General features: G+C 45.2%; 2 protein-coding genes across 3 annotated transcripts in view; one reads left to right on the forward strand and one right to left on the reverse strand.

The window, feature by feature from the left end:
* The window catches only part of PDE6H (phosphodiesterase 6H), a 32,416-nt gene extending 16,032 nt beyond the window's left edge, over window positions 1-16,384 (reverse strand). Inside the window, exon 1 of the mRNA XM_006199894.3 lies at window positions 15,990-16,384. The gene's annotated coding sequence lies outside the window, so the exon portion shown is untranslated. The remainder of the gene's footprint in view (window positions 1-15,989) is intronic.
* On the forward strand, window positions 1,031-18,259 carry ARHGDIB (Rho GDP dissociation inhibitor beta). Of its 2 annotated transcripts, none has more exons than XM_006199893.4 (6): window positions 1,031-1,185; window positions 10,563-10,746; window positions 11,393-11,476; window positions 13,320-13,396; window positions 16,394-16,457; window positions 17,534-18,259. In XM_006199893.4, exons 2-6 carry the CDS (start codon window positions 10,569-10,571, stop codon window positions 17,731-17,733), a joined length of 603 nt encoding a protein of 200 aa, XP_006199955.1. In that variant the 5' UTR covers window positions 1,031-1,185; window positions 10,563-10,568; the 3' UTR covers window positions 17,734-18,259. The 2 variants fall into 2 exon arrangements, with proteins under 2 accessions (XP_006199955.1, XP_072810872.1); XM_072954771.1 differs by lacking the exon at window positions 1,031-1,185 and adding an exon at window positions 5,249-5,266.
* Window positions 18,260-18,815: the final 556 nt, after the last annotated feature.

Below are 18,815 nucleotides of genomic sequence, written 5' to 3' on the forward strand. Positions count from 1 at the left end.
ATGGACTAAGGATAAGATCTAGCTGTGATGTGCAGTGTGAACTCCAGCCATCAACTTACATCAACTTACAAAATGAAGTGAACAAAATTCACTACATTTAAATTTACAATACAATAAATGCACCACACTTAAATGACAATAAAATAAATGTCAGTCTCTCCACATATAGTTGCATAATCAGTTCTAAACATGTTGAGACAATGTAAATACTAATGTAAATGGTGAATATTGAAATATTAGTATAAATAAGCATTTGTTATTGGCAGCAGCTATGGAAATGTACGGTGTAAATGTGGCTTGGGTGCTTTAGAAACTGTTTGTTCCCTCAAATGATTTAAAAGCGGCCTCTGCATTTGTTCCCATTTAAATTACTTCACAAACCATTTCCTCAAATGTGGTACAAAGTCAATGTCAGCACTTGTTAAATTCTAACCAGTTCTGAGTTAGAAGACCATGAATTAATGAAGTTTTATCTTATTTTGTAATCTGCATTCCTAGGTTTAATCAGAACAGTGCCTTGGCTTTTTCTAATTAAAAAAAAAATTAGTGAAAACTACAATAAATAACATTTGACTGTTTGTGCTGCATACAAGCTACCTCTTGAAATTACGACCAATAAAACTCTAAAAATCTATTTGATGAATAATTTTCAAGTTGGGGGCCAAGTACATGTAATTAACATTCATAATTTCTTAGCACCCTACATTTAGTGCCAGCATATTTCAGCATATCTGGCTGATAAGGAAGTTGGCAGTGGCCTCGTAGGAACAGAATTTAGTGATATAAAGTAAGGCCTATTGCATTTTTTTTGCTACTGGTTTTAGATTACTTGCCTCAGAAGTGTATGCACTGAGATGACTTGATTTTTAGACATATCCACACAACTGATAGCCTTCATGGCTATAAGCCCAGACCTTTGTCTGAACACTAATGTATATCCGTATTCACATAGGCGGTCATGCTCTGACATGTGCCACTAATTGTCTAGAATGCTGCTCGGAGTTGACTGATCAAGAGATACGCAGTGCAGAGAAACAGGATTTGAGACAGCCCAGGGTTTCCTCTGCAAGTAGGTTTAAAACTTTTTTTTTTCCCTCACAACTTCCTTCCTGTTCTAACTGCCAGTACTCAGAAGTCAGACTTGAGAGACAGAGGCACCCCGGACAGAGCCGTGAACCACTGAATGTAAGTTGAAATCCCTTTGGGACGGGGGAGGCTGCAGGTGAGCCCAGAGAAGTGTAGGAAATCTCTAAACGAGACTACAGCCTTCTATAGGGTTTGCTTTTTTTCTTTGAGGGGCTTTGCTTCTTTAAAGCAAACTTTATGATAAGACAGCACTGAGGAGGCTGCATAGAAGGGGAAGTCAGGGCAGGGAACGGTGGTGATGACTCAGGGGACACAGCTTGGTGAGGGAGGGTGTGCGCTCCAGCCCAGGAGATGAAGTCCTGGATGTCCTGACAAGGGCTGTAACTCCGGGGAGTGCCTGGGCGGTTTCCTACAAGGTCGGAGCAGGCATATGACCAGGCTTAGAAGCAAACAGACTGTAGATCCAAACTGATAAGAAATGCGTTGGTTGATGGTGAGTTGGTACTGGGGTGGAGATATGTGGTTTCCTGTTTTTAAGCAGACGTAAAGAGACTGGTTCAAAAAGAAAAAAAAAATGGGTTCAAAATTGTCAAATATTAAACTGTTTTCCAATGAAGAATTTTCTGGTGATAGAAGAGAAATGCACAATGAACGCCTCCCTTAGGCTACAGTGAGATTTAACCGTCAAGGGGGAAGGACGACACTGCTACTTACTCATCCGTCGTACAGGGACAGCATTTCTTCCACTTACAAAAGCCATGTATTAAATCCCCGCGGTGAGATGGGCAGAAAAATAAGTGCTGTTGTTGCCACAGAATAGCTCTTTATATCTGATAGAACTCAAAGCAAGCCAGGAGACACCGAACGATTTATTAAGAGATACGTTCTAGAAAAATCCAAGTGGGCCCAGCTAGGACACCTGGGCAGTGGGTTTTCAAAATGCCAAGGTCTTGAATTTGCTGCCATGGGAAGTGCTTTAGGTATGACCTGAAATACTTTCTTCCTTTCTAGAGGATGTCCCAGGCAGCATGTTTTATAAATTTAACTTGAGACTTAGGGTGACTTGTGCCATGGGCTGGATAAACTGTGAGCTGTTCTTCTATTCAATGTGGGGGAAAGCAGACTGCTCTTACCTAGAGATCCCAGTCACCCTTCACATAGAGACCAAGAACCACTGAGTCCAGGGTCAGCATGTTGGATCCTCAGTGCAGAAATGATCAAGCAAGGGAAATCGATTGGTCTGTGCTGGCCCCGGGGAGGTCAGTCCCAGGCAACCAACATTCATCTATGCCGTTGCTTTGTCTCATTAAATGTATAAGCCAAGATCCCTCCTAAATCCAGATAGGACACACACAGAGTAACAAGATCATCTTATTCTTTCTTGAGACATGTGGCAAGTATTCATTCTGCGTCCGCACTGCACAGACCCAGCGTGTGTGGAATGACCAGGTCACAGCCGAACAAAGACTGGCTGGCATCTTCCGGGCATAGGAATTTGGTCTTGCTTTATTTGGGAGAGCATGAGTTTGTCCCCGGGGATGGGTGCTCTGAGCCATACCAAGGTTTTGTTTTTGTGGAAGCTCAGCAAAGTCAAACTGACGGAAAGATGGGGGCCTTGGCCAATCCGTGGGAGCACAATATATCATGAACTTCAGCCGGCAGGAAGAGAGATGCCCTGGGGAGTGAAAATTAAGCAGATAGAGAAAGAGAACCAGCTTACGTGGAGGGCCTTCTGTGTGTCAGGCCTCATGTTAGAGTCCTGAGAGGACACACGGAGGACAGTAAGGCTCAGAGGTGTTAAATGACTTGACTAAAGTCACCCACTGCTGCAAAAAGGAATGAATAGAAGCGGTGTTTCACAAGGACATTTTAGGAAATGTCCCACGGAAGAAAGCGTCCTCCACCCCACATTCTGAGCATCCTTGTTCCTAAGTGTTACTTCCGCCCAGGATCCTGGATTGCAGGCCACCCTGCACACCCAGCGATGCGTTTCATCTTGCTCCCAAAACTTCAACAGCGTTTATGCAGTCTGTAAGCAATGATGGAGTCACTGCCAGCTGATTCCTACCCACTCTGGTTTCCATCACCTGAGCTGGTTAAAAATTCACTTGGATTTTCTTAAAGGGGCTGATAGTCACCACTTAAACTCACAAAAAGATTGTCTTCACTTTCGTCTAAATTTTCATGCTTCATTTAAAACCCTATGAATGGACAGAGTAATTGCAGTGTAGTCTTTAGCCCAAAAGTGGCTGCCTTAATGCAGTTTTCTTTGAAGATTATTTAAAATAAATATTTATGACAGTACCTAGCCCAGTGACTTCACCCGGGGGACGGTCAGAGAATTTTCCTGTGTCCGTTGAGTTTTCTCTCATTGCCTATGAATCTGGGTATCCATGGGGGACTGGTTCCAGGAGCACCCCCCTTCCTCCTTGATACCCAAATCCATGGATGCTCCAAGTCCCGTACAGCGGGCCCTCGGTATCAGCGGGAGGCCCATTGTACTACGAAGGCCCAGGTGAGGAAGGATGTATTATTTCTCTCACCAAGGGAAATGCTAAAGAATTCTGCTTCTAGAGATCTGTACCCTCTTCCGGACTGATCTTAATGTTCAGTGTATGTAACAAGACACTGTCCTCCGGGGCACTGAGATGGTCCCTCTCATTCAGCTTTGCAGTTTCAGACGTCCTTCAAGGGGCTGGGGTGTAGAGAGCTGCTCCGAGGGGCCCCGGAGGCCCCGACTCCTCCGGGTCACTAAGGAACACTGACACACCAGAGAGAGAGCCACATCCAAGGCCGCCTCTGGTGTCCCAGGGGGGTAAACCTGGAGTCCCCACATGAGCCAGGTCAGCAGGCAGGCAGCCAAGCTCGTCCTGGACTAGCTCTGAAATGCCGGCAGCCCTTCAGAGATGGCCCAACTCTCTATGACCTGCTGTAGGGCCATGACCCCAGATGTGGGGAAGGTGGGGCGCATCCTGGTCAGCGGGGTCAGAGGTGACAGTGACAGAGAATGCTGATGCTTCATAGGTACTTCTCTGATGGAAACCCCCTCCTTCTGGCACTTCCACATTTCTCTCGCTCCCTCACTCAGCTCTACTTCTTCTATCTGACAACCTAACCGCCCCAGCCCCAGGCGTCTAGATGTGTGATCTGGCAACTGTGGGCGTGGGTTAAGTCTGCGCCGTGTTCTGCTCCAGAGCCAGAGGGAATTCTCCCCCGTAGCTGTGCCTGTGTCTCCCATCATTTCCCAGCACTCACAGAGTGACCCCTGGCTTCACTTCTGATAGGGAGCAATAAATAGAATCTAAAATTATATTGCTCATGTGGAAACTTTTTAAAGAAATAGAAGAGTGACAGGCCCAGTTGAAGGCTGATTCAGTTAATAAACAATCCTTGAGATTCCCAGAACTTCGTGTCTCTTCCGTATGCCTCAAGGAAACAGAATCTATTTTTAAGAAGGCAGGCGTGGACGTTGTCAACACGGCGGATCCAAGGGAAAGCACTGGAGCCCAGGCAGTGCTACCTCACTTTGCTGAAGCTGTAGCAAAACAGCAGCCCAGGGAAGACTGGGAGGAAAGGAATACATAGTTGCCAAACATCTGCTGCTGGCCAGTATCGTCCTTGCCATGTCTTCTCCAACTCCTCAATCCTGTAAGACCGAAGATCACTGTTTTCACTTTCCTGGTGGAGGAACTTGGGCTCAGTGACGTTTACAGCTTGCTTAAGTCCTGTCATAATTCAATTGGGGATGCACATTTTGTATCTCCGGTCCATCAGATTCAGAGCTCACATTCCAGGAGCCATAAAGGGTCACCTTTCTATGAGTTAACCAGGTTTTTTGTTTCATGTAAACTCGGGAGTTCTACCTTTTCTTGAAACTCCATTAATGAACTGGACAAGGGTGCTCTATTCTGAGACCGGTAAATTCTTGAATGTATTTCACTTCCAGTGTCTTGGAAATTTCACCGAAGTTGCAAGCGAAAAACACTGCTTTGTGCTGCCCTTCCCATGCCCTGAGTCCCCATCCTGATGTAATCTGGCATTTTAATGGAGCCTGAGAAGATGAAGCTCCTGCCTCAGCTCACCTAATGCTTGACAGTGGTTCACTGAGCAGCAGACATGGGGGTAGGAAGATTGATCTGTGCAGGCATCTGTGAAGCAGGAAATAGAGGAAACTAGTGTGGTAAGCACAAGGGGGAAGAATGCGTACATGCTTCGGGGCTGAATGAGTCCACCCTAACCTTATTACATGTATAATTGATGATTTTCACTCTCACTATGCAAGGAACCAGAGTTAAAAACAACATACAAAGGAACGAACAAACAACCCTTCTCTTTGTGAAACAGGTGGGGAGCTGCAGAGAAAGACGAGAAGAGCCCAACCAGAATGTTCTATGCTGATGGGCTGGGTTCTCCCCCGACCTCACCTCCACTTCCTCTTTCCCTTTCTCACCTCACAGCTTTCTGTAAATGAAGGTGCATTAGGGTCGCTGAATTCAGAAGGGGCCTCGGGGATCTTTCAATGCACCAATTTCATTTTGCAGAGAACAAAACGAGCAGAGGGAGGTTCTGTGACTTGCGCAATGTGACACGGGGCTGAATTGCACTGAAACCCTTTTCATGTGACACTTCCCTGACTTGCTAAAGCTGCCCTGCAGAGTTTTGCAAAGAAGCATTTAGCTCTGCCTGAGCATGCCGGGGGGGGGGGGGGGGGGGGTAGATTCCCTAAGGTGACCAGCGAGCTCTCTAATTTCATTATTACTTCTTAATAAAGACAGCCCAGAGAGCCCAGCCAGAGCCACAGAGCGTAAAGCCTGAAGTTCAGACCACCTGGGCTGAGATCTGAATTCTGCCCCCTACACAACACGTCTTCTTAGGCAAGTTGCTTGCCTCAGTTTTAATTTCCTGATCAGTAGAAGAGACTGATGATAAGGCCTGTCCTTCGGGCTGTAGTCAGGGCTAAATGAGATAATCCTCATGACAGAATCTAGCACTGGGTGTGACCACTGCTGGTATTCTTATCTGTAATAGTGATTCAGGAAAAACGGATGTGGGGCATGAGGAGGGCCGCGTCCCAGGCTTCGGTTGAGCCCCTGGGACGTGCCCTACCAAGTGTGGGTCCTTGGCTTCAGGAAGGAAAGAGTTCAAGAGCCAGCCACAGTTGAGTAAAGGTAGATTTATTGAGAAAGATACATTTGAAAGGCAAGAGAAAGGCCACGAGGTGAGGGGGTTGGGTGTTCAGATTAGCGTAAAAGTAGGTACACACCCCATAGACAGAGTGCGGGCCATTTCCGGATGGAGAGAGACAGAGAGAGAGAGGCAGCAGCCGAGAGGCACTGTGTTGCCAGTTTTTATGGGCTTGGTGGCTTCATATGCTAATAAGTGGAAGGACCAGTCTAAGTAGCCTGGGGAAGGGGCTGGGATTCCCAGGAAGTTGGACGTTTCCCACTCTTTGACCTTTTGTGGCCAGCCTTGGGACTGCCATGGCACTACAGGCATGTTATTCACCATGCTAACTTATTACAATGAAGCTCAAGGTCTACCAGAAGTCAAATCTCCCACCATCTTGAGCATCAAGGCCCCCTGGGGGTTGAATCTTCCACAGTTCGATGTTAATTGCAGTATCATTTTTCGAATGGCTGTGCTCTGCCCCCTTCCTGTCTCAACAGGACCAGCTGTTCTTTAGATGATGAGATTAGAAAATATTCTGTGGGATTTCCATGAAATTCCTGTTCTCACTCCAGCAAGCGCCCATAAAACAGGGGGATAAAAAGTAGAAACATTTACAGTTAAACGTACACACATGCAGTTGGGGAAATCTTTGTCAAAGTGTACCACCCATTGATGGCTGGGACTTTGAGTGAACTGGAAGCTCCCCAGAGATGAATGGTGAAATGAAAAACACAGCCTCTTTGGGGAATTCGCATACATTTGAAATAATAAAACAGAGGTAGGTAGTTTCCCATATATGCAAGTGAGATAAGGGAACTGAGTGGCAATTAAGCTGACACCCCTGACTGCAGGCCAGGAGAGACAGGCCTGAGAAAGGACCGCACCTAGAGATGGTCTGCATTAACCCCTCACCTCCCAGGAGGAGGAAAGGAAGATCACAGCGGCTGGAACTCTGGTTCCCAGGGTCACAGCTGGTTAGCAGCAAAGCCACGATGAGCATCCGTGTGTGACGAGGCGCGTTTCGGTGAGGAGGTAATCATCCAGAAGGGAGTAGAACGACCGCAGGACTCTGCTCCTAGGAGCCGTCCCCTGTGCACGGCGGCTCTTCTGCCAGGCCTCGTGGCCGTGCTCCCTCAGGCACTGGTGCCACCCGGCATCTCCTCCTGCTTCTGCACATCCAGCGTTTGGGGTTCACAGATGTGACCCTTGGCTGGAGGCTAACTTGTGTCACTGGTGGGGCCGGGCCCCCGGGAGAGAAGTAAACTTCCTCTTGAGCACTCAGTGCCTTGCTTCATGTTTCCAGAATTACAGTTTCAAGGTCATGTTGCTAATCTTGGACTCCAGTAAAGTCTATGAGGGACCTCAGGGGTCCATGAACCCCTGTATTGCATGTACAGTTTCATGGGCTTTTCCTTTTTTCCATTTGTAAAAACGATGATGCTAATCAGATTTTTAAAGAGACCTATCATTTCCGAAAAGAGTAAGAACCATCAATCAAATCAGTTAGGCCTCTTTAACATGGCTAGATCGCCTGTTCTCCAAGATTTTCCCCACTTTTAGAGAGTAACTTCAACATTAGTATGTGCTAAAGTACAATGTCTTGAAAACAGTAGATGCTCACCAAATATCCATGACCTTAATTTTGCTTTAGAATGGCTTTCCCTGAGAAGTCCTGTATTTACCACATTAGGACATTTTCATCTTTTTCTAAACAGCGCTCCAGAGTGAGCTGGTGTGGGGTCATCTGACCTCATATTTCTTTTTCTTAAGCTATAGAATTAGACAAAATTAAATTAATGTGGTTCTGAATTTCCTCCTCTAAGACTGCCACAATTTCATACAGCAATCCCACATTATCCTCTCTACCATTCAATGTCATCAAATAAATTTGTGGCTCATTTTTATAGAGCAATTATTGTTTACAGTGAATCAAGGAAGTTTGCAGTTGACTTAAGCCTCAGATTTACTAATGAGAAAATCAAGGTGTAAATGACAGATAAATTAACTTCTCTGTGATCACACTGTTAGAGGTTAGCAAATGCTCTGCTAGACCAGATCTTTCTCCTTCTCTCTGTCTCTGTCTCTGTCTCCCTCCTTTCAAAATTGAGATTTGAGGGTACAGAATGACAGTTCTCTTCAGGTTATTACAATCACCTTGAGCTAATTGGTGGCGGGGCGTGATGTCATCCGATGGTCAGACTTCAAGCATACGACTTGTTAGAACCAAGTGGTAAATTCCACAGAGGCCTGTCCATCGGGGCTGAGACGTCTGCATCTGTACATAGCTGTCCTGACGCCTGTCGGCAGTTTTCTTACGTGACCTCTACCCTGGGTGCCCGGTCAGGCTCCTCCATGTCACCAGAGGAGAACCTGTCTCATCTGATTTGTCCCATCTGGGATGCTCTTTATCTGCTGCTTAATGGTTGTCCTTAAAGCACCCACAGCCTCCACCCTCCACCCACTGCATCCTTCATTGTTTTCCCACCAGTTCATTCACTTTCCCTGAGTGCTGTCTGGAATAGGAGTTGAGTTAGTCACTTTGTTTACTGTGCTGTTCTCTAGGGGCTCAGCTCTGAGTGGTGCTGGCTCTTCAGCTGAAGCAAGAGTTGCCATAGGAATGGCCTACATGCTTCCTTCCTGAACCGGGAGTGGACCTGGCCAGGGCAACGCTGTTTTCAGAGTTGACCAAGCCTCATAGTGTTTGGCTTCTTATTTTGCTGGAAGAGGACTGATGAGTCAAGAGATAGCACTTTTCTTTTCTTCTTCTTTTTTTTTTTTCTCTGTTAAAATTGCTTTTGCTTGGCTTCACTTCCAAATTATTTTTCTTCCTGTTGCCAATAATAGTGACATTGAAACTCAAAACCACCACTGATTTTGGCCAGAGATAGCTTTACTCTCAGGGGACTTTATTATAGAGGTTTGCAATCACTTAGGATGCGATGTGACAGATGTCTTATAGTTCTGCCACTTAAAAGAAATAAAGTCTTTACCCTAGGCAGGAAAGAGAATTATCCTCAGAATAGAATGAAAGGAAGTCAGGAAATTATCTCCTTGCCCAAAGATCTCTCTTGTTTCCCCAAATAGCTTCATGGCTGCCTGCTGTGGGGCCTGAAATTCTTCCTGTAGAAATTTCTTCCTCTTTCCTAGGACTTTGTATCTCATCCAGCTATGTGAATTTGGGCAATTCTCTTAACCTTTGGATTTCAATTTTCTCAACGATTAAATGAGAGGTTGGAAACATATCACTTCTAAGGTTCATTTCAGCTCTGAAAAGCTCTGACTATACATGCCCTAAGAGGAGTAATTTTGAAATTTATTATTCAGTCATCAACACTTGAGTGTGAATGATTTTCTGAGCTCTTCCCTCAACGTTTTAACACAAAACAAGTAAATGTAGTTTATGATGGAAAAAGACAGCCCCTAGGATATGCCCAGGTGAGGTCTTAGAGCGTAAGGTCACAGGAATCTGGAGAGGGGAGGGAGGTACTAAAAGGGAAATGGAGGTGGACGGAGGGGTATTAAGGACATAGTTACAATTTGTCTGGAGGAATTTAGAGTCCTTGGCTATTTTGTGTCATTTCAAAAGAACAGAAGATCTTTAGATACGGAGTATAGAACCTAATAACTCAATCAATGAATGCTTATAAAATGGCTGAGCTATTCAAGTGTTACAGGAGATTCAAAAGAAATGCAGAAGCTAGTACCTGTCCTCAAGGCATTGTTAGTGTTGGGCGGAAACCCGACTCACTCGTGCAGATATCACAGGGGCTACAACTTCTCCTGAGTTACCTTTGAGCTCTTGCAGGAGCTCAGAGAACGAGTCAATGAATGGGAGAAAAGCTAAGTTCCTTCAGCAAGTGCTTGAAACCATCGCAACTGGGAGTGTACACGCTGAATGCTTTGACACTGGCAAGGCTGGGTGGATTTGGAGGACCGGGACCATTTCTATAACTGTATGAACCGGGGGTATTTGCTCATTATTTATGACAGCTCGTGCTATGTTGTCTCACTTGTAGCATAGAATTCACAAAGGAGTTCTTCTTCCGTCCATGTTATTCAGTGAACAGAGGTACTCATCACAGTATGGAAAAATTCGGGCATGTCAGAGAAAGGACTGGAATGCATTATATTCTTATTTTATGAGAAAGAGTGAGGCTGAATTAGGAAGAAATCTCCTGGAAAATCACTGGAAATTAGAGAAGCTCATTAGGGCAAAGATAATGCTGACAGCATTCCCACAAATATTGTTCATATCATTGACTTTTGGTGACTAGACCATCATTCTCTGTCTCGCTCTCTCTCTCTAGACCAAAATGACTGAAAAGGCCCCAGAACCACACCTGGAGGAGGATGACGATGACGTGGACGGCAAACTCAATTACAAGCCTCCACCTCAGAAGTCCCTGAAGGAGCTGCAGGAGATGGACAAAGATGACGAAAGTCTGATTAAGTACAAGAAGACGCTCCTGGGGGACGGTCCTGTGGTAGCAGGTGCGTGTGTGCGGAGGTGGGGGCAGGTGGAGGGGCACACAGGAGGCATACCTCTCAGTTTACCAAGTGCTTCCAGAGTTACGTGAGTGAAGTGCAGTCTACTCATGCGGAATCAAGTAACGGATGGTCCCCTTGGAGATAAAGTGCAAGCTGACAACGAAATAGACAAAAATAACACACACTGAGGATTTGGAAAGAATTCCAGATGACCACTCAGAAGTGCATTTTCTCCGTGATCTCTCTCATCCTCTTTCTTCTCTTTCTCCTCTCACTTGCTACCTAACCTTCTGTCTCTTACACACATACACACACACACACACACACACACTGGCAGACTAAGACATAGCCCCAATATAGGGATGGGCTGTGCCCAACCAGCGGAGTACCTTACCTGTGACCACTGGGGACATGTTTGCTGTTGATGATTAAGACGGACTTACCAGTACCTGAAGCAGAGGTAGCCCCACTGTGGTTTATAAGGCCACTGAGACCAAGCACAGTGAACCTGGCTCTTCCATTTCTATTTCTCCTCCAGACAGCGATGTCCCTTTTCTCTTTACATTGTCCCTCTCCTACTTGAAATGTACACACACGCTGCACGTACATGTCTCTTCTCTGTGCTTACTTTCCCTTTTGCATCTTGCAGACCCAACAGCGCCCAATGTCACTGTCACCCGCCTTACCCTGGTTTGTGAAAGTGCCCCAGGACCCATCACCATGGACCTCACAGGTGAGTGGGCATGTCTCTCCTATTCACGGGGGCCTAATGGCATCACTGGGAAAACCTCCCTCATCCCAGCAAAGGAAAACCCTGGGAAGGTGAATTCCGGGGAGGTATGCTGGGACCAGTTCACCAGTCACAGAGCACACGGTATTTACCGGGCTTAATGGAAAACCCAACCTCTGTCTCTGTTTAATTGAAAAGGGGGCAGGCATTAGTACTGGGTATATCAGCTTGTATCATATGTGCTTCAGGATTTTATCTCCACGTGAACACTTGTATAAAAAGACTGCTGATGGAAACCAGCAAGCTGTATGCCTCTGAAGTTGTAATATTTATACAGGCTAAGCCTCAGAGAAAGTATTGATCTCATATCAGCTACAGAACTTACCTGAAGGCAAGAAACGGTCTAAGACCTCCCGAATAATGCTGGGAATTCCACTGTTAGATATTCATTATTTTAGCTTAAAGCTCTGATTCTTTTAAATAAGCAACTTTCCCCACTAGAGATGTATGAATCAACATGTTATTTGCTCTCACTTTATTCTGACAAGGGTGAAGTTCTTTCCTGAGACTTGGGACTTGAGGGGATAACGAGAGGCTGGGAAGGTGGTTATTCTGAGGGAAATGGACAACTGAGAGGAAAGAGGGAAGGGCCACAGAGCTAGAGTTTGGAAGCATCAAAGGCAGGTCTTCAGTGAAGAAAAAAAAATTATTACCAGATTCAAAAAATGGACTCACAAGACAGAACAAAGCCTGACTCTCGAACAGGAGGCTTGGCAGCAAGGTGGTTCCCCACTCACAGGACAGATTCACTCTTTACCTTATATGGGCTCTCTGTCAGCGGGAAGAAACTGGAGGCTGAGAAGATGCACTTCCTGTTCAACTGAAATCACTAGAGCAGACACACAAACTCAACCACCCCCACGTCCTAGCATCTCTCCAGGAGAGAAACTCAGACCGCTTCCCGTGTGAAGCTGTGTGACGTTACCAGGTACCACTGTCAGATGAGGTCTGGATTAGCATGAAGGAAGTCTGTTCTGTTCAGAAGCATTTGATGATACTGCAGGGAAAACTTGGTCTCTGGCCCCTTTCCCAGCAGCAAGAAACCCAGATTTGGTTTTCTGTCACCTAAAAAGCTACTGAGGTGAATCCAAGATCTATACATGAGATACGGATGCCAGCTTGTGCATGAGGCACCTGCACAGGGCTGTGCAACACACACACACACACACACACACACACACATCACCCCGAATGTCAAATTATACAGGATCACTTTGGGAGAAGAACAGAGAATAATTACCTCTCTAACCAGGGTGTAGGAATTAAGGACAGATCCCAGCTTCATGGAGACTGAAGCTTCTACACCTTAAGTGACTTTCCTTAAGGAAAATAAAACTAAATTGCAAACGCAAAGGCAAAATTAAGTACAAGAGTGAATATTTATCTAGAATGATAAAAAGGAACCGAACGAGTATGTTTTTAAAAGACTAGAAAATGCCACAGATGTTAACAAATCTACAAAAACAAACCGCTGGTCCTCTTGTGTAGTATTTGTCTAATATTTCTTTATTTGAGAGGTAGGACAGAATCTTTCATCATAGCATCTTGCATATTCTTAGGGTCGAAGTCAAACTTGGGGGAGAAGCTCTAGCACATTTCTTTCGTATCTCGCATTTCAAATGCATGTTTGTGCGGCCATTAATCTCAAATACTCTTTGAAATGTGGGTCACGAAAACCATGTTGCTCTGAGGAGCCCAGCAAATGGCTCTGGAGCTTAAACTTCATTCGTCTCCTTGTGACTCTCCTTCTGAGGAGAATTAACTCTTTCTAAATCCACTTCGACAGGGGATCTGGAAGCCCTGAAAAAAGAAACTTTTGTGCTAAAGGAAGGTGTTGAATATAGAGTCAAAATTCACTTCAAAGTAAGTATCTGGTCCTGGAGGTTTTTATAAAGTTTGAATCTTTCTGATAATCAGAGGAAGACAAAAATCAAATTCCTTGCATTATCATTGTGCCCTCTTTTTTGTTTGTTTCTTTTTGTCCCTGGACCTGGACTGTCCTGTCCCCAACTCTGAGCTCCACCTGTTAGGAACCAACTTTGCTGTCTGCCTTTTCCCAACCAGGACCCTCTCCACGGAACACTTAAGTCAATGGGGTTCCTCGTTCCGTGAGCTTCTAATACCCCCATGCACAAGGCATACTTCACTTTGCATAGCACCGTTTCCATCATGTTTCTCCTCCACAGCCTATGCACCTTGTGATCGGGCGAGATTATCCATCCCTTCTTTGCACTATTTCACACAAAACTTTGTAAATGATAGACATTTCGTGAATATTCATTAAGAAATCGATAAACGAATGAATCAATGAATACAAAAAAGAAAATAGCACAGACAGAGCCTCAGCTCTAATTGCTCAATGATTATATGAATCCAGGGAGGGTGGTCCTTGGTAAATAACTGGAAATTCCAATTTAGTTGTGGAGCAGATAAACAAGTAAGAGCAAAACGAAATGGGAGATGAGTGGACATATAGTGAATAAACCCACAACCCAGTGAGCAGCCAAAATCCAGGAGAAAAATAACACTGACTTTGAAAAAATGAGCTAGAAATTCACTGTTTGCTCTTAACTGCATGGTTGCTCCTCCCTCCCACGCAGTCATTTCCCGCAGGGCCTGGGCCCCACCAGAGAAGACCCCATCTGCCCTCTCTATCTGCCCACCAGTCCTCCTGCCCCCGAGGCACAGGATATGATTCAGGGTCCACGGACAATGTTTCACCACCACATACAAATATGCCTCAAAATAATTTCCTTCTGAAAATATTTGTCGATGCCTACCCTATAATCGGCACTGAGCTATGGTTCACTAGCTTGTTCCCTGGATTTATTACTAAAGCCCCTGAGAGTTTCTAAGGCATGGTGTCCCAACGTGCCTCAGACGGGTTCCACATCAGTCCAGGTTTTCATCATGAATGCTACTCCCTTCATTGGTCAAGTTTATCAGGCAGTGTTTGTTAAATGAAACATGACAGGGAAAATTTGATGTGACTAAGCTGAGAAGGAAAGGTCTGGAGCCTGGGCTTCTGCCCTGGGTGGGAAGGCCGAGGTGTGGGTCCCTTGGTCGCCAGGGCTCCACACTGAGGTGATGGAGGAGGGCCCAGGCAGGAGCTTGCAAGCCCCACCCACTTTAGAGGTTTGGCCTTGACTCTGATGAGGAAAGATCATAAAGTTGGACCACCCTATGGCCTGTCCCAGCATGGACAGAAGAAGAAACACCAGTTCACAACTGAGAAGATGTAGTTGAAAAGCAGTTAAATCTTTACTGATGTAAATGAAAATGATATAACCTGAAAAATGTCCAAGAAAGTTTGTGCTCATCCTAGAGCCCTCCTTCATTCTCTCTCTTAATTGATGTTCTTCTCTGCCTCCCCTCAAACTTAGCAACACTCTCCAAATCCCGGGATGGTTCTTTTAGCTTGTCCTCCTCTTCCTTCTGTAGTGTATCTGACATCCACAGCTCTCAGGAGGCGTGTGCAGGCAGGCAAAGGGAATAACTAGGAATATTCATATATTTTTTTGTCTACCTCAAACATATTTATATTAAATACACCCTCTATGGAACAGTAGAAAAACAGGAGTCTCTCTGTTTTGAAGTCCTTATTACTACTCCACCACCATTCCTGTTTTTTGGTCTTTTCCCCACCAGATCACACTCCTATTAGGCCCAAGGGACCATCTTAGAAACTTCTAGAAAGATGCATTCACTTTCCCAATTCCTATGAGCCACACGCGGGAGTTGAAGGAATCGGAAAGTTAGGGTTTTATTTTATCACAGTGTCTTCAGTGAAGCTGTTTTCAGCTTTTGTCTGCTTTTGATAGGTTTATAATACAGATTTTTCTGAGTGGCAGTCTGGAACTTAAGCTGGCGGTATTCACTGCTACCTCACTGCCAACACAACAAAAGCAGCACTGACAGGTTGCTTTCATTATTCTGTCCAAAAAACAGGGGGAGCCCTAGATACTGTTGGGGGAAACTCTTTGAAGATGCTTTAATTCTTGTATCCGTGAACAATTAACCAAGCCGCCCAGCTACTGGTGCCATGTCCACTTTAATTTGCTTGTATAAACATGGCCACTGAATAAAATTAACAGACAACCCAGTTCAATTCTAGGTTAAATGATTCATGGAAAAACAAAGTCTTTGGGCTGTCTGTATTTTCATTCTGCTTTAGTGAATTTTCTTTGAAAGATTTGGCAAAGTGACAAGGTCCCAGACAACGTCTGAAAATGACAGCCATCCAAAATACTTGCCAGACACGGTGAATTTCACCCATTATTTACACGAGGAGGGAAGGTTTTCGTGAGACCCATCTCCTCATCTCTAGGCTCCAATCACGGTCATGCTACAGGCAAAACCGTCTTCCAGACCTGAGTTTCCATTATGGCTTTGCTCCCGGTTTGTTTTTCGTGTGCTAGGTGGATCGTGTCTGAGGTTAGGAGTTTTAGGTACTTACATAGCAGTTTCCATTGGTACCTGTGTAACATTTCCTGAGACAAGGACGGTCTTCTGGCAGTAGTAACAGGGAAGGGGAGCCCCAGACCATTCTTTGGACCACTGAGGAAGGAGACAAGAGTGAAGAGCATTGAGAAGATGTTTTAATTAACCTCCCTTTCCCCCAAACCCAAAATCACAGTATTTTGATGATTAAAACCAGATTGGCAACACTGAATCTTGTGACCTCCTCTCTCCAGTCTCTGCCTCATCACCCTGCTGAATGATAATATTAACTTCTTCTGAACTAAATCTTCAGTCCTTCTGCCCTCAGAGAAAACTCAGCTAGGTAGGCTCAGCATGAAAGATGATGGAAAATGAAAGGCCCTCTTTCATCTGAATTTCTTGGATCTGTCCCACCTACAGGTGAACAAGGATATTGTGTCAGGCCTGAAATATGTTCAGCACACCTACCGGACTGGGGTGAAAGGTAAGGAAGCCACACTTCCCACTGTCCCAAACTCTGCCTCTCACTGACCTTAACCTTCAAGTTCTTAGCAACTTTTAGGGGGAGGGTATAGGGTATAGCTCAGTGGTAGAGCACATGCTTAGTGTCCCGTTCTTCACTATTTTTTCTAATCAAATTATTGATTTTCCCTTTTCATCTAATTATTCCATCCATGAATTCTGTTCATTCTGATCACCAGCTGTTACTCTGTCTTCTCCAACTGATACGTTTGTAGAATGACAGTTTGTAAACAGAAGATCCTTGAAGTTCATTATATAGAAAAGAAATAGAGCTGCCCACCGCTGCCCCTGCAAAATGTTAGGTAGTTGCAGACTTAAGGCCAGAACTCAGGTCTCAACTAGTTTGAGACTTTTTTAATTGAGATATCATTGACATATAACATTGTTTTAGTTTTAGGCATGCAACATAATGATTTGGTATATGTATATATTGCAAAGTGATGACCATAATAAGTTTCGTCAACACCCATCACCACACATAGTTACAATTATTTTTTCTTGCAGTGAGAACTTTTAAGAATGATTCTTAGCAACATTCAAATACGCAATAGAGTATTATTAACTAACGTTACCATGCTGTCCATCACGTCCCCAGGATTTACCATTTATAACTGGAAGTTTGTATCTTTTGACTAGCTGGGATTTATATTTTTTTTTATTGTGTAATCTGCTACTTCACCATAAAACAAGTCTTGATCCCCAGTGATTTAGGGCACTGACTCCCTAACTTCCCTGACACTCAGAATCATCTGTGATGTGTTTTAAAGACACTGATTCTTGGGATCCACAGCAGATTACTAACTGCAGTCTCTGGGAGTGGGTCAAAGGAACCTGTATTATTAAAGGCACTCCGATTTTTTTTTTTTACTGTTTTTAAGGAAAAAAAAAGTTGCCCCAGGTAAGTCTAATGTTTAGCCAGCCTTGGAAACCACTGCTTTCGGCTTTGGTCACTGTGAGCTTTGCTCAAATTCTCCAGTTCGCAGTGTTTGTTTTCCCTCTATCAGACTCTCACCCTAATGACCTTTTCTTTCTTCCCAGTGGATAAAGCAACGTTCATGGTTGGCAGCTATGGACCTCGGCCCGAAGAGTATGAGTTTCTGACTCCTACTGAGGAGGCGCCCAAGGGCATGCTGGCCCGAGGCACTTACCACAACAAGTCCTTCTTCACGGACGATGACAAGCATGACCACCTCACCTGGGAGTGGAACCTGTCCATTAAGAAGGAGTGGACAGAATGAGTGCCTCTGCCCGTCCCTTCCCTGCCCTTGCCACCTGCCAGAACCCTCTCGGGGTCCCCTCTCACCCTCTCACCGCCGTCCCTCCTCCCTGATCACAGCTGGGTCCCTTCTCCAGCACGCCCCTCTCCTTCTCTTATTGCTCCATCCTCTCCCTCAGTGTCTCCCACAGTGTCTCCCACAGTGGTCCTCGGCACAAGATGCTTAAAATCCAGGCTTTAATCCTGCCCCACCCTTCTGATCCCCTCCCACGACCAGACCAAGTTCTCCCTCCCAATAAACCATCATTTAATATTTCCCTACTTTATTCCCATTCGAGCAACTAGAGACCAGGAAATGGGCAAACTAGCACTAACAGTCCTTCTGCCTTGGGTTCCGGTAGCTCACTGCCATCCCTGGGCTCCTCCCTCATTGCTGCTGGCTCAGTGAAGGTCCCAGGTCAAACTCCTTGCCGACGGAGGGTGGTTCTTTTCCAGGAGACACTGTAAGCAGCATAAGAGACTAAGAATAAAACAGTTGTATGATCCGACTGAGACCCTCATTTCTTTGCTCTCTTCCTTCAAACAAGTATGGTAACTGGAAGGTTCCCATTCATGAGTTTGCTCAGAGAAGGTGGGGCAGAGGGACGCATTAACCTCATTGGGGGCAGTTTGACCGCCCTGTTCCAGTGCGATGGGCAGTGAGCTTTCAGAACAGGAATGGGAGAAAGTCTCAATTTGTTTTATTTTAGAGTATTATCATCTGGAAGTTTCTCCTCAGCTTGAGACTTCTCTGTCCCTCTGCCTATGAGGATCTCTCAGATTTCCACAGACACTTGAGTCAGATCAAGCATTGTTTCTCTGGTGCTTAAGATCTCTCAATGGATTCCCATCAAACAAAATAAAATTGAAGCTCCTACACTTAGTATACAAGGCCCCCGGCAGTCTGGCCCCCGCATGCCTTTCTGCCTGGACTTATCAGTCCCGTTTTTGGTAATATTCAATTACTAATCATTCTCTTACACGCTACATTTGCATCTCTGGGCTTCAGCTCTTTGCATGAAACTCCCTTTCCGCCTTTGGTGCCTGGCAAAATTCTGTTTACCC

The sequence above is a fragment of the Vicugna pacos genome, chromosome 34, assembly GCF_048564905.1.
Source record: "Vicugna pacos chromosome 34, VicPac4, whole genome shotgun sequence".
Taxonomy (NCBI): domain Eukaryota; kingdom Metazoa; phylum Chordata; class Mammalia; order Artiodactyla; family Camelidae; genus Vicugna; species Vicugna pacos.